This window comes from Equus caballus, chromosome 6 (assembly GCF_041296265.1).
Source record: "Equus caballus isolate H_3958 breed thoroughbred chromosome 6, TB-T2T, whole genome shotgun sequence".
In the NCBI taxonomy this organism is placed as follows: domain Eukaryota; kingdom Metazoa; phylum Chordata; class Mammalia; order Perissodactyla; family Equidae; genus Equus; species Equus caballus.
Genome location: NC_091689.1, coordinates 91893468 through 91909892, shown reverse-complemented (window position 1 = coordinate 91909892; position 16425 = coordinate 91893468). Strand labels below are relative to the sequence as shown.

The 16425-nt window shown below is 36.2% G+C and overlaps 1 protein-coding gene across 8 annotated transcripts in view; it reads right to left on the bottom strand.

Annotated features, from left to right (window-relative positions):
* The window catches only part of USP15 (ubiquitin specific peptidase 15), a 134553-nt gene that overhangs the window by 92957 nt on the left and 25171 nt on the right, over positions 1-16425 (bottom strand). For all 8 annotated transcript variants that reach the window (XR_011440159.1, XR_011440162.1, XR_011440160.1 and 5 more), the window contains exon 2: positions 14895-15022. Coding sequence is in view for 3 of the 8 variants with exons in the window: in XM_023643918.2 (XP_023499686.1) it covers positions 14895-15022 (128 nt within the window). In the remaining 5 variants the exon portion in view is untranslated. The remainder of the gene's footprint in view (positions 1-14894; positions 15023-16425) is intronic.

Genomic DNA, 16425 nt, shown 5'->3' with positions numbered 1-16425 from the left:
TAGTTGTTTAGATGTGGTTCTAATTCCATGATCCATTTTCAAAATTCTGGTTAAACTAAAACTTTAGTGCAGGGCAGGCCAGAGATCCAGAAGCAATACCTTGAGTTATACCTACACCACAGTCCCAATCTGAGACTCATTTATTATTGTCTGGTCTTTTCCTTGAATTTCCAAAGTGCAGAAACATAAACAGAAATAGTTTATTGAGTTATATACAACTTAAAGGAGATTTTCTCAATCTGAGATAGTCTAAACTAACAAATATGGAAAGCAAAATTGTTCTTGGTAGCATTTCAGTGAGAACATAATATTCTTAATTAGACACAACAATATAAATCAAAAGCAGGAAAAGTACTAAAGGGATTAAGAGAAAGTTACTTATTCTATTTAGGATCAATCTATGATCACAAAATCACTCTAAAGTTTGAGGAAACTATGCTTCATATAGAGCAGAAATGTGAAAACTGAATTTTATAATACAAACTTCAACAGCAGATGCAAACTAAGTATCAATTTTTAAGCTCAGTTTTTAAAAAATCTTAGTTGTTACTTTTAAATTCTTGATGAATACTGACAATTTCCAGAACTAACTGAAGCTGAAAGAAACTTACATATCCTAAGCCACTATATGCATCATGTACTATGAGACATATTACAGCAAATAATTGTGTTACCTCAGTCAATTCTCAAAACAATCCTCTAAGACAGGTATCCCCACATTAGATTAGAAAATATATTCAGGAAAATTGAGTAACTTGCCCAAGGTCATACATACAGAAAATTGCAGGTACTGTGAAAGGTGTTATTATAGAAAACCCTGTTATCTCAGTAGATTTTCAAAACAATATTACGAAGTAGATATCTCCATTTTAATTAGTAAATAGATTCAGGTATTGATTAACTTGCCCAAGGTCACACATACGGAAAATTGCAGAGACTAGATTTAAACACAAATCTGTTTATTCTAACATCCATTTTCTTTCTACTCTAACACACTGCCTTGCAGAGAACTTAGGGAAAAAAAAGAAGTTAAAAAACTAAGACTTCTATGTTGTTTTCTGCAATAATTCAAGAGTTTGGGTAAATGATTTTATTATGTACCAGACTCCAAATAGTAATTTTTATCTAGTGGACAAGACAAAACGATCAACTCATTTTTTTTTTTTTAAGATTTTATTTTTTTTCCTTTTTCTCCCCAAAGCCCCCAGGTACATAGTTGTATATTCTTCGTTGTGGGTCCACCTAGTTGTGGCATATGGGACGCTGCCTCAGCGTGGCTTGATGAGCAGTGCCATGTCCACGCCCAGGATTCGAACCAACGAAACACTGGGCCGCCTGCAGCGGAGCGCGCGAACTTAACCACTCGGCCACGGGGCCAGCCCCCGATCAATTCATTTTTTAAGGGAGGAGAACATCCCTAAATGCACAACAGTTGCTATTTCTTACTTCTGTTTATTGATAAATAATTGATGTACAACAAACTGCATATATTTAAACTGTACAACTTGATAAGTTCTGACATACGAATACAAGTCTGAAACCATCACCACTACCAAAATGATGAACATTCCATCATCCCCAAAAGTTTCTTTGTAGTCCTTTGTAATCTCTCCTTCCTGTCCATCCAGGTCCACCATCCTGTCCCCATTTATCTGTATTTTGCAATTATAGACTAATATGCAGTTTTTTAGAATTTTATATGAAAATTGTCTTTGTCTTACTATAAACAAATTTGCATCTTCTAGAATCTTATATAAAAATAGTATGTACTGTTTTTGCTCCACTTCACTTATGCCACAAAATTATCTTGAGATTCACCCATTTTTTTACATATCAATAGTTCATTCCTTTTAGGTGCTGAGCAGGATTTCATTATATGGGTATACTATAATTTGTTTATCCATTCAGCTGTTGATGGGCACTTTGGGTTGTTTCCAATTTTCTCTATTACAAATAACACTGCTACGAACAGAACATTCATGTACAAGTTTTCATATGGATATATACTTTCCTTTCTCTTGTGTAAATACCTAGGAGTGACATGGCTAGTTCCTACGGTAAATGTATGCTTAGCTTTTTAAGAAATTGCCAGACCCTTTCATTCCCAGAAACAGTATACGGAACTTTCACTTGCTGCAACTCCTAGTCAACATGTGGTATGGGTCAGTGTTGCAAATCGGAATCATTTTAATACATAGTGCTGCCTCACTGTGGTTTTAATTTTCATTTCTCTAATGACTAATCATGTTGAGTATATTTCAAGCGCTTTTTGAAAACTCCACCTTCTTTGGTGAACTATATTTTCAAATGTTTTGCCCACTTTTTCCACCTGTGTATGTTTGTTTAGTATAGAGTTTCAAGAATTCTTTATTCTGCATACAAGTGTTTTATCAGCCAGGTGATTTGTTTTTCTCCCAAACTGGTTTGTCTTTTCATTCTCTTAACAAGGTCATTTGAAGAGGCTTTTATTACTGATGAAATACAATTCATCAATTTTTTTCTTTTATCAATTGTGCTTTTTGTATCATATTTAAGAAATCTTTGCCTAAAACAATGTCACAAAAATTTTCTCCTTTCTTTTCCTATAAGTTTTATAGTTTTGGTTTTTACATTTAGGTCTATGATCTGCTTTGAGTTAATTTTGTTTATGGTGCCAGATATGGATCAAAGTTCAGGGGTTTTTTTGCAAATAGATATCTAACGCTCAAGTAGAATATGTTTAAAAGACACTGAATTCCTCTTACACCTTTGCCTAAATCAATTGACCATATATGTGTGAATCTACTTCCAGATTCTCTAATCTGTTCCATTGATTCTTACCTCACACATTATACACAAATATTCACTTAAAATTGATCAAAGACACAAATGTGACAGCTAAAACTATAAAATGCTAATAAGAAAACACAGGTGTAAATGTTTTACGTCCTTGGTTTAGTAGGCAGTGCTTTCTGACACCAAAATCAGAAGCAACCAAGGGAAACAAAGAGATAAAAATTGAAAACTTTCGTGCTTCAAAAGCACCATCAAGAAAGTAAAAGACAATCCACAAAACAGAAGACAATTATTGGAACTCATGTATCTGAGAAGGGGCTAGTATCCAGAATTAACAACTCTTAAAACATAACAATAAAAAGACAGAGAATTCAATTAAAAAATGGGCACAGGATCTGAATAGATATTTCTTCAAAAAAGATATATAAACAGCATACATAAGATACTTAACATCATTAACCACTAGGGAAATACAAATCAAAATCATAACGAGATACCACTTCAAACCCATTAGGGTGGCTATAATAAAAAGACAGAAAGTAAGTGTTGGCAAGGATGTAGAGAAATTGGAACCCTAATATATTGGTATAACAAGTTTGGAAAACAGTCTAACAGTTGCTCAAATAGTTAAACATAGAGTTATTATATGACCTAGTAATTCTATGTCTAGGTATACACCCGTGAGAAATGAAAATATACATCTACACAAAAATTTGTAGATGAAGTTCATAGCAGCATTATTCATAATAGCCAGAAAGTGAAAATAGCCCAAATGTCCATCAACGGATGACTGGATGAATTAAATGTGGAAAATTATTCATCCATAAAAACGAATGAAGTATTGATTCATGCTACATGGATGACACTTGAAAACTCTGTGCCAAGTGAAAGAAATCAGTCATTAAAGAGCACAAATATTGTATGAGTCCATTTAGATGAAATGTCCACAACAGGCAAATCCATAGAGACAGAAAGTGGGTTCTGGTTGCCTAGCACTGGGGGTCTTGGGGGGAATGGGGAGTGACTGCTAATTGGTACAAAGTTTCTTGCTGGAGTGAGGAAAAGGTTGTGGAATTGGATGGTGGTGATGGTTATGAAACTTTGGGAATATACTAAAACCCAATGAATTGTACAATTTAAAAGAATCAATTTTATGGTATGTAAATTCCATCTCAATTTTTTTTTAAAGATTTTACTTTTTCTTTTTCTCCCAAAGCCCCCCAGTACATAGCTGTGTATTTTCAGTTGTGGGTCCTTCTAGTTGTGGCATGTGGGATGCCGTCCCAGCATGGCCCAACGAGCGGTGCCATGTCTGCACCCAGGATTCGAACCAGCAAAACCCCGGGCTGCCGAAGCAGAGCGTGCGAACCCAAACAATTGGCCACGGGGCCGGCCCCTCATCTCAATTCTTTAAAAGCCTACTAGAACTGTGATTTGGAATTGTGTTGAATCTATAGATTGATAGGGGGAATTTAACAATATTGCGTCTTCTGATCCAGTAACAACATTTCCCTCTTTAGGTTTTTTTTTCTTTAAAAATAAAATGAGCTTTAATGAACATATGTATACTTTGCTATATTTATTTAGAATGAAAATTAGGAGGTTAGCTTATCACAGGATAATTTTTTCTGAGTTCATAATAGTTTACATCAATGTGAGATTTCATTTGTACATTATTTCTTGATTGTTATCACAAAAGTGCTCCCCTTAACCCTCTGTGCCCACCCCCTACTCCCTTTCCCCTCGTAACCAATGAACTGTTTTCTTTGTCCATGTGTTTGTTTATATTCCACATATGACTGAAATCATCTGATGTTTATCTTTCTCAGTCTGGCTTATTTCACTTAGCATAATTTCTTCCAAGTCCTTCCATGTTGCTGCAAATGGGATGAATTTGCCTTTTTTATGGCTGACTATAATTCCAATGTGTGTGTTCCACATCTTTATCCAATCATCAGCCAATGAACACTTGGATAGTTTCCACGTCTTGGCTATTGTGAATAATGCTGCAACAAACATAGGAGTGCATATGTTACTTTGGCTTGTTGATTTCAAATTGTTTGGGCAGATATCCAGCAGTGGGCTGGTTGGGTCGTATGGTAGTTCTATTTTTCGTTTTTTTAGGAATCTCCATACTGTTTTCCATAGTGGCTGCACCAGTTTGCATTCCCACCAGCAGTGTATGAGGGTTCCCTTTTCTCCACACCCTCTCCAACATTTGTTATTTTAAGTCCTAGTGATTATAGCCGTTTTAAAAGGTGTAAGGTGGTATCTTAGTGTAGTTTTGATTTGCATTTCCCTGATGATTAGTGATGTCGAACATCTTTTCATGTGTTTATTGGCCATCTGTATATCTTCTTTGGAAAAATGTTTGTTCATATCCTCTGTCCATTTTTTGATTTTTTTTTTTTTATTGTTCAGTTGTGTGAGTTCCTTATATATTGTGGAGTTTAACCCCTTGTCAGACACACAATTTGCAAATATTTTCTCCCAATTGGTGGGTCTCTTTGTTTTGATTCTAGTTTCCTTTGCCTTGCAGAAGCTCTTTAGTCCGATGAACTCACACTTGTTTACTTTTTCTTTTGTTTCCCTTGTCTGAGAAGACACGGTATTTGAAAAGATCCTTTTTAGTTCGATGTCAAAGAGTGTACTACCTATATTATCCTTCAGGAGTTTTATAGTTTCAAGACTTTCTTCAATTCTTTGATCCATTTTGAGTTTATTTTTGTGTATGGCATGAGATAATGGTCTACCTTCATTCTTTCACATGTGGCTGTCCAGTTTTCCCAACACCATTTATTGAAGAGACTATCTTAACTCCATTGTACGTTCTTGGCACCTTTGTCAAAGATTAGCTGTCCGTAGATGTGTGGTTTTATTTCTGGGTTTTCAGTTCTGTTCCATCAAACTGTGTGCCTGCTTTTGTACCAGTACCATGCTGTTTTGAACACTATGGCTTTGTAGTACATTTTGAAGTCAGGGATTGTGATACCTCTAGCTTTGTTCTTTTTCCATCAGGACTGCTTTAGGAATTTGGGGTCTTTGGTTGCCCCATATGAATTTTAGGATTCTTTGCTCTATTTCCGTGAAGAATGTCATTGGGATTCTGATTGGGATTGCATTGAATCTGTAGATTGCTTTGGGTAGTAGGGACATTTTAACTATGTTTATTCTTCCAAGCCATGAGCAAGGAATCTCTTTCCATCTCTTTATGTCATTATCAATTTCTCTCAGTAATGTGTTATAAGTCTCAGTAATGTCACTAAGTCTTATTGTATAAGTCCTTCACCTCCTCAGTTAAATTTTTTCCTAAGTATTTTATTCTTTTAGTTGCAATTGCAAATGGAATTGTATTCTTGAGTTCTCCTTCTGTAAGTTCGTTATTGGAGTATAGAAAAGCAACTGATTTTTCTAAGTTGATTCTGTAACCTGCAACTTTACTGTAGTTGTTAATTATTTCTATTAGTTTTCCGATGGAATCTTTGGGGTTTTCTATATATAAGATCACGTCGTCTGCAAACAACCAGAGTTTCACTTCTTTGCTCCCTATTTGCATTCCTTTTATTCCTTCCTCTTGTCTAATTCCTCTGGCCAAAACCTCCAGTACTATGTTGAATAAGAGTGGTGATAGTGGGCATCCTTGTCTTGTTCCTGTTCTCAGGGGAATGGCATTCAGTTTTTGCTCATTGAGTATGATGATGGCTTTGGGTTTGTCATATATGGCCTTTATTACATTGAGGTAATTTCCTTCTATCCCCAATTTGTTAAGAGTTTTCATCATAAATGACTGTTGGATCTTGTCAAATGCTTTCTCTGCATCAATTTAGATGATCATGTGGTTTTTATTGCTTACTTTGTTGATGTGGGGTATCACGGTGATTGATTTGTGATGTTGAACCATCCCTGTGTCCTTGGTAAAATCCCACTTGATCGTGATGTATGATCCTTTTGATGTATTGCTGAATTTGGGTTGCCAAAATTTTGTTGAGGATTTTTGCATCTATGTTCATCAGTGATACTGGCCTGTAGTTTTCCTTTTTTGTCTTGTCCTTCTCAGGCTTTGGTATCAGAGTGATGTTGGCCTTGTAGAATGTGTTAGGAAGTGTTTCATCTTCCCTAATTTTTCGGAATAGCTTGAGAAGGATGGGTATGAAATCCTCTCTGAAAGTCTGGTAGAATTCCCCAGGGAAGCCATCTGGTCCTGAGCTTTTATTCTTTGGGAGGCTTTTGATTACTGTTTCAGTCTCTTTCCTTATGATTGGTCTATTAAGACTGTCTCTTTTGGGGCCGGCCCCGTGGCCGAATGGTTAAGTTTGCACGCTCCACTGCAGGCAGCCCAGTGTTTCATCGGTTCGAATCCTAGGCGCGGACATGGCACCACTCATTGAGCTACGCTGAAGTGGCGACCCACATGCCACAACTAGAAGGACCCACACCTAAGAATATACAACTATGTACTGGAGAGCTTTGGGGAGAAAAGGAAAAAATAAAATCCTAAAAAAAAAAGAAAAAAAGATTGTCTCTTTCTTCTTGATTCAGCTTTGGGAGGTTGTAAGAGTCCAAGAATTTATCCATTTACTCTAGGTTATCCATTTTGTTGGCATATAGTTTTTTGTAGTATTCTCTTATAATCCATTGTATTTCTGTGGTGTCTGTTGTTATTTCCCCTCCTTCATTTCTAATTTTGTTTATCTGAGCTTTCCCTTTTTTTCTTTGTAATTCTGACTAGGAGTTTGTCAATTTTATTTACTTTCTCAAAGAACCAGCTCTTTGTTTCACTGATCCTTCCTACTGCCTTTTTCGTTTCAATAGCATTTACTCCTGCTCTGATTTTATTATTTCTCTCCTTCTGCTGACTTTTGGTTTTGTTTGTTCTTCTTTTTCTAATTCAGTTAGGAGTAATTTGAGATTGCTTATTTGGGATTTTTTTGTTTGTTACGGTGCACCTATATTGCAATGAGTTTCCCTCTTAATACGGCTTTTGTTGCATCCCATATGAGTTCATATGGTATTTTATGCTTTCATTTGTCTCCAGATACTTTTTGATTTCTCCTTTAATTTCTTCAATGATCCACTGCTTGTTCAATACCATGATGCTCAGTCTCCACATCTTTGTCCCCTTCTCAGCTTTTTTCTTATAATTAACTTCTAGCTTTATAGCATTATGATCGGAAAAGATGCTTATTATTTCAATTTTCTTAAATTTACTGGGGCTTGCCTTATTTCCCAACATATCGTCTATTCTTGAGAATGTTCCGTGAGCACCTGAGAAGAATGTGTATTCTGCTGTTCTTGGATGGAGTGTTGTATATATGTCTATTAAGTCAAACAGGTTTAGCTTTTCATTTAGTTACACTGTTTCCTTGTTGATATTCTGTCTAGATGATCTATCCATTGATGTGAGTGGAGTACTGAGGTCCCCTACTATTATTGTTTTATTACTAATATCTTCTTTCAGGTTTGCTAATAGTTGCTTTATGAACTTTGGTGCTCCTGTGTTGGGTGCATAGATATTTATAAGTGTTATTTCTTCTTGATAGAGTGTCCCTTTGCTCACTATACATTGCCGCTCTTTGTCACTCTTTACCTGTCTTATCTTGAAGTCTACTTTGTCTGATATAAGTATTACAATACCTGCTTTCTTTTGTTTGCCATTAGCTTGGAGTATCGTCTTCCACCCCTTCACTCTGAGCTTGTGTTTGTCACTGGAGCTGAGATGTGTTTCCTGGAGGCAGCATATTGTTGGGTCTTGTTCTTTAATCCATCTTGCCACTCTGTGTCTTTTTATTGGAGAATTCAATCTATTTATGTTTAGGGTGATTATTGATGTATGAAGGCTTAATGCTGTTATTTAATCACTCGTTTTCTGGTTTTCCTGCATTTCCTTTGTTTCTCATCCTGTGTGTTTTGGTCTACTCATTGAATTATCTAGTTTTTTACAATGTGTTTCTTTGTTTTCTCCTTTATTCTTTGTGTCTCTGTTCTGCTTTTCTGTTTAGTGGTTACCCGGAAGATTGTATTCAGAATGCTGTGTATAAGATAGTCCATTTTCTGATGGCCTCTTATTTCCTTATTCTAAATTGATTCCATCCCTTTCCTCCTCCCAAGTTGTTTTTCTCATATCTTACTCCATCTTGTGTTGTGAGTCTGTGGTTAAAATAACAGGATTATCTTTCTTTTTGGTGATTTTCTTCCCTTTAACTTAATGCTATACTAGAGTATTTGCTATGCTATTCTGATTCTGTCTACCTATTTATCTCCTTATTCTGTGTTTAGCGACTCCTTTCTCCCTTTTCTTTTTTTTCAAGTATGAGGGCCTTATTGAGGATTTCTTGTGTGTGTGCGTGTGAGTGTGTGGGGGTGTCTCGTGGCTACGAAGTCCCTTAGCTTTTGTTTGTCTCGGAAAGTGTTTATTTCTCCCTCATATCTGAAGGATATTTTTGCTGGATAGAGTATTCTTGGCTGAAGATTTCCGTCTTTTAAACATCTGAATATGTTGTTTCATTCTCTCCTAGCTTGTAAGGTTTCTGCAGAGAAATCCACTGAAAGCCTGATAGGGGTTTCTTTGTAGGTTATTTTCTTCTGCCTTGCTGCCCTTAGTATTCTTTCTTTGTCATTCATTTTTCCCAGTTTTACTACTATATGCTTTGCAGTATGTCTTTTTACACTGACAAGTCTAGGAGATCTAGAAGCCTCTTCCACACAGATTTCCTTCTCTTTCCCTAGGTTTGGGAAGTTCTCTGCTATTATTTCTTTGAACACACTTTCTGCTCCATTCTCCTTCTTGAATACCTATAATTCTTATGTTGCATTTCCTAATTGAGTTGGATAATTCTCAGAGACTTTCTTCATTTCTTTTTAGACTTAGTTCTCTCTCCTCCTCTGTCTGGAGCATTTCAACATGTCTATCCCTGATTATGGTGATATGTTCCTCTATGATGTCCACTCGAGCATTTAGAAAATCCATATTTTCTCTCTTCCATTGTGTCTTTCATCTCTAATATTTCTGATTGATTCTTCTTTACAGTTTCAATCTCTTTTGTGAAGTAGCTCCTGAAGTTGTTGAATTGTTTCTCTACATTCTCTTTTACCTCGTTGTTTTTCGATGCTAGCTATTTTGAATTCATTGTCATTTAGATCACATATTTCTGTGTCCGTAGGACTGAATTCTGAGTGCTTGTCATTTTCTCTCTGATCTGGAGATTTGATATAGTGTCTGATATTGTTAGAGGAGGTGGGTCAGGTCTTTCGCATTCTGATATTTGGTTGCAGTTACAGCTTATCGCAACTGGGTGGGGGTCGAGAGCTGCATATTCTGGGCCCTCCTCCTTCAGTTGAGATTCCAGGCAGTGGAGCACCGGAGCAGGTGGGGGAGGGGCACTTTCTCCTGTGTGCTCTGCAGGCTTTCTCGCTCTCACTGTCTGGTTGCCTAGGGTCTTGGTTTGATGAGGTCACCCCCACAAAAGCTTTTGCCCCATTAGAGGGCTTCCCTCTAGCCTGCAAGGGCCCTGGGGAGTCCTTGTTCCCACAAATGAGCATCCCTCTCTCACTCCTTCCCTCACGTATCCTTCCACAGTTGCAGATCGCAGACTTTAGGGGAAGGAGCGAACTTCTCTCTTACCCTGTTCCAGCTCCTCTGAGGGGGGATCCAGCCTCTCCACCATCTGTGGTGTGGCTGTGTGTCTCTCTGATGCTTTTGTGTTGTGTTAGGATGTCCTCTGTTGGAATATGGATGCCCCTTTTCGTCGTACGTTGGAGGGGAGAGAGTCCCAGGTAAGTTCACCCCACCATGATGCTGACATCAGTCTCTCTTTAGATTTTAATTTTTCTCAGCAACTTGTAGTTTTCAGTGCACGTCTTGAACATCTTTTGTCAGATTTACCCGTAAGCATATTTTTTGATGCTATTATAGAACGTACTTTTAAAGTTTCAATTCGTGTTAGTCCATTGTTAGCATATAAAAATACAGTTGGTTTTTGAATAATGATCTTGTATCCTAACCTCATTTGTTAATTCTAGGTTTTTTCATAGATTCCATCCAATCTTCTACACATAGTTATCTATGAATAAAGGCAGATTTATTACTTCCTTCTGTACAACCTCCATGTCTTTTGTCTCTTCTTCTTGCCTTAGACAGTATTACCTCCAGTACAATGTTGGCTTACAGAGCTGGGAGTAGATATCATTGCCTTTCTCCTGATTTTTGAGGGAATGCATTCAGTCTTTCACCACTGAGTATGTCACCTCTAGGTTTTTCATAGATGTTGACTGTGAGGTTGAGGAAGTTTTCTTCTATTTTACTCTTTTATCTTACATGATATGCAATTTTAAAAAATATTTATTTCTATATGATACGTATACCCTTTTTATTGTTGGACTCAATTTATTAAAATTTTGTTCAGAATTTATACATCTATGTTCATGAGGTATAATAGTCTAGAGTTTTCTTTTCTTGATTCAGATTTTGGTACCAAGGTAATGATGGTTTCATAGTATAAGCTGAAGTATTCTCTTCCACTTTTCTCAAAGATTTTTTCTGGAATTGGTATTATTTCTCCGTTAAAATGTTTAGTAGAATTCACTAGTGGCACCATGTGGGTCTGATGTTTTCCTTGTGGGAAAGTTTTAAACTACAAATTCTATTTCTTTCATTGCTATAGGGCTATTCAGGTCATCTATTCTTTTGGAATGAGCTTTCGTAGTTTTCATCCTTCAAGGAATTTGTCTTTTTATCTAATTTGTTGAGTTTAATGGCATAAAATTCATAATATTCCTTTATTGTTCTCTTATTAAAGATTCTGTAACAATGTTATCTCTCTTGTTCCTGATATTGGTAATCCTGTCTTTTCTCTTTTTCTTGTGATCTAACTCGATATTCATCAATTTTATTTTCACAAAGAACCAGTTTTTGGTTTCATTGATTTTCTCTGTTTTTTCTTCCTTTAATTTCTGTTCTGAACTTATTATTTCCTCTCTTCTGCTTCATTTACATTTAATTTGTTCTTATTTTTAGTTTCCTACACTGGAAACCAAGGTCACTGATTCCAGACCTTTTTTTCTTTTTGAGGAAGATTCGCCCTGAGCTAACTTCTGCTGCCAATCTTCCTCTTTTTGCTGAGGAAGACTGGCCCTGAGCTAACATCTGTGCCCTTCTTCCTCTACTTTATATGTAGGATGCCTGCCACAGCATGGCTTGCCAAGCGGTGCCATGTCTGCATCCGGGATCCAAACGGGCAAACCCCAGGCAGCTGAAGCAGAATGTGCACACTTAACCGCTGCGTCACTGGGCCAACCCCGAGACCTTTCTTTTCTTTAAAGGTGTTCAGGGCTATAAATTCACTCCCATATACTATTTAGCTGCCTTCCACAAATTTTGATGTGTTGTATTTTCACTTTTATTTAGTTAAAAATACTTTCTAATTTCCCTTTTGAGTTCTTTGATCCATGGGTTATGCAGAAGTGTGTTACTGAGTTTCCAAATATTTGAAGATGTTCCAGGTATCTGTTAACTTCTAATTTATTCCACTATAGTAAGAGAACATATTTTGTATGATTTAAATTCTTTTTACCTTTATTGAGATAGGTTTCACAGCCCATAATATGCTATCTAAATGCTTCATGTGCACACTGGAAAACGATTTTCATTCTTCTGTTGTTCAGCGGAATGTTCCATAAATGTCAATTAGGTAAGGTTAATTGATAGTGGTCAATTCTTCCATATCATTACTTATTTTCTGTCTACATGTTTTTTATCATTTATAGAGAGAAGAGTATTGAAATATTCATTTATACAATTGTGGATATTCTTCTATTTCTCCTTGTAGTTCTATCAGTTTGTGCTTTGCATATTTTGAAGTTTTGAAGTCATTGGGTGGGTATATATTTAGGATCATTATGTCCTTTTAATGAATTGTTCCAGCACATTTATGATTATGAAGTGAACTTTTATCCCCAGTAATGTTCTTTGTTCTGTCTTAACGTCTGATATTAACACAGCCACTCCAGGTGTCTTTTGATTTAGTGTTAGCATGTGTATTAGTTTTCTATTACTGCATAACAAATTACCATAGCAGCTTAAAACAACATCCATTTATTATCTCACAATTCTGTGGGCCAGAAGTTCAAGTGGGCTCCTCAACAGAGTTCTCTACTTAGGGTCTCACAAGCCAGAAATAAGATGTCAGACAGGCCGGTCTCCTATTTGAAGGCTCTGGGGAAGAATCCCTTCTAAGCCCATTCAGGTTGTTGGCAGAATTCAGAATTCATGGTTGCAGGTATGAAGTCCCTGTTCCTTGCTGGCTGTGGGGCCAAGGCCTCTCCCTGTTCCTAGAGGGTGCTTGTCTTCTTTCTCATGTGGTCCCTTCCATTTTCAAACCAGCAATGATGTGTCGAGTCATTCTCATGCTTTGAATATGACTTCTTCAACCATGAGCCAGAGAAAACTCTCTGCTTTTAAAGGGCACATGTGATTAGATTAAGCTCACTGGGATAACCTCCCTTTTGTGATATATAATCATGGGAATGATATCTCATCCTATTCACAAGTTCCAGCCACACTCAAAGCTGAGACGATTACACAAGAGTGAGGGTCACTGGAGGACAGTCTTAGAATTCTGCTTACCACAACATGGCATTATATGTTTTTCAATCTCTTACTTTTAATCTATTTCTATCTTTATATTTAAAATACTTAAAATCTATATTAATATTTAAAGTAGACAGTATAGAGTTGGGTTGCATCTTATTTTTTTATCCACTCTTACAGTCTTTACCTCTAATTGGGGTATTTATATTTAATGTGATTATTCACAGAACTGGAGTTAAATCTACCAGCTTGCTATTTGTTTTCTATTTGTTTCACTTGTTCTTTTTTCCTTTTTTCCACTTAAAAAAATTTTTTTAAACACTGATATTTCTCATTATGCATCATATTTTTCTGCTTCTTTGCATGTCAGGTAATATTTGGTTGGATCCAAAATATTACAAATTTTATCTTGTTGGATGCTGGGTATTTTGTATTCTTATAAATACTCCTGCATTTTGTTCTGAGCTGCAGCTAAGTTATTTGGAAATAGTTTGATGCTTTCAAGTTAGAACTGACAAGAGGATTAATTTTGCCTTATTACAGAGGCAAAACCATTCTCAGTAGTCCACCTTGTGAATTATAAGGGTTTCCACTCTGGCTGCTGTAAACACATTATTCTTGGTCTTATATGAGCCTCAATGATTGTTCCCTCTAATTCTTTTGGGTGATTCTTTCCCTGGATGCATGTGTTGATTAAAAGCCAGTTGAAGACTTGAGAGACACCCTCTACAGATCTCCACGTCTCAGTCTCTGCCTCTCTGTGCTGCTCATTCCTGTCTGGTACTCTGCCCTGAAAACTCTGGCAGCCTTGGTCTCCATGGACACCAAACTCTTTCTTCAACTAAGGAAGATGGCTAGGCTTTCCATGGGTTTCCCCTTCTGTGCTGTGTCTTGGAAACTCTCAATGCAGTAAGCTGAAACAATCACAAGTCTCCTACCTCTCAGGGATCACTGTTCTTTGTTGCCTGACGTCCAATGTTTTGAGAACCGCTCTTTCATATATTTTGTCAGGGTTTTAGTTCATTCAGGTGGAAGGATAAATCCAGTCCCTGTTATTCCACGTGGCCAGAAATGGAAGTTCTGGTACTTATGTTTTATTCTCTCTAAATGTGGTGAGAGGTACAGAAGAGCTGGCAAGTAGTGAGGGTTGTAGAAGATTAATGAAAAAGTCTAAGAATGAAAACATCTACCAGGGCTCCCCATCTTAAAGAAAAAGTCATGTCTCCACTAGGAAAAGCAATATACAATACAGCATTTCCCCCAAATAATAAGCTAGTGCTATCTAATTTACATTCTTCATTTAAACGTTTAAACAATACTAAACCCATATTATATCATAAATTAAAAACAAAATTTGTCATGACACAGAACAGTAAGTATGACACAATAATCTGAGTTCATTAGGTCAAATCTATAACAAAGAAAATTTTAATTTATCAATTTACCTATATTAACATTTTCCATATTACATGTATTGATTATAACATATTGAAATGAACACATTTACAACTTGACTGAAAGAAGGAACTAATACCTTTGAGAAGTCCAGAGTTATCAATGGGTCCAGGATATACATTTTGATCTCCCATCTGGTATTTGTCCCAACTATCAAAGCCAACATATTTCTTCCACTGTTTGAACCAGCGACTATCAACTAAATACCTAAAAAAGATAAGAAGATTAGTAAAGGGAAATACCTGGAACTACAGGAACAGCAGAAAAGCTCTCCATTTTTGATATTTCCTTTCATATTAAAAGTACATGCCTAACTTCAAAGGATTATTGAGAATAACTGTAATGTCACAGTATTTTGAAGAAAAACATTTCATTTTTGTAAAGTATTATTTCTATTGTTCTATAAATATCTGCCATTGGAGGACAAGTACTGACATACACATTAAAAAAAATTCTGGGGCTGGCCTGGTGGCGCAGCGGTTAAGTGTGCATGTTTCACTTCAGCAGCCTGGGGTTCACTGGTTCAGATTCTGGGTGTGGACATGGCACCACTTGGCACGCCATGCTGTGGAAGGCGTCCCACATATAAAGTAGAGGAAGATGCGCATGGATGTTAGCTCAGGCCCAGTCTTCCTCAGTGAAAAGAGGAGGATTGGCAGCAGTTAGCTCAGCGCTAATCTTTCTCCAAAAAAGAAAAAAACCTTAGCATTTTTTAAAAAATGGAAGTAACAGCTATTCAATAAAATATTCGTCAGTTGAACAAAAATTCAAATGGCAATCACAAGAATCAATCAAGACAAATTTTAAAATGCAAGATGGTAAAACATAAAGAAATAAGAAAAATTATTTTTTTGCAAAAATCTTACAAACATAGTATGTTAATTTTATATAATTTACTGTATCTTTTCAGGAGTAAGGAAAGTAACTATTAAAGGTTTGTAAGATTGATTATAAGTTAAATAATCATAATCAAAGTCTCCAAAAAACTTTAAAAATAATTAGCTTCTTTACCAACAAAAGTTAATAACACTAACACTGTCTTCAACTCCTTCCCATACAGTAGTAAAATCCACTGGAGCATGCAGGATTGATTTGAAAAAGGTGATACACCAAGCACTATAAGCATTTCTGAAACTATATTCATCTTATTTTCAAATACCTAGAATTAGTTTCTCATCAGACCTGTAACAAGTTCCCCAGCTTGTTGCTGTTGCAAATTGTGTTAGCTATCTTTGGCCATTTGCTCTTCCATATAAATTTTAGAGTCAGTTTATCAAGTTTCACAAAAAAATCCAATTAAGACTTTGATTGGAAATATGTTGAACTCATAGATTAACAAAACTACTGTAACTGAAAGTGTCATTTATAAAACTTACTTTAAAAACTATTTGTGGAATACCAGCAAAATTCTATTTATATTTATCTAAAAAGTATTTCTGAAAAATGGGATTTTATCTCCCAAGGTATTTAATAAATCCTTTACAGTTATAGTGGAGGTTTGTACTGGGCAGTATTCATCTGCTGCCATAACATTTCTAGTTCAATTCTCTTTCCTAGATCTTGAGTGACTACTTTCTGTACAACGATACTAGTATGAGAGGAGAAGCTCC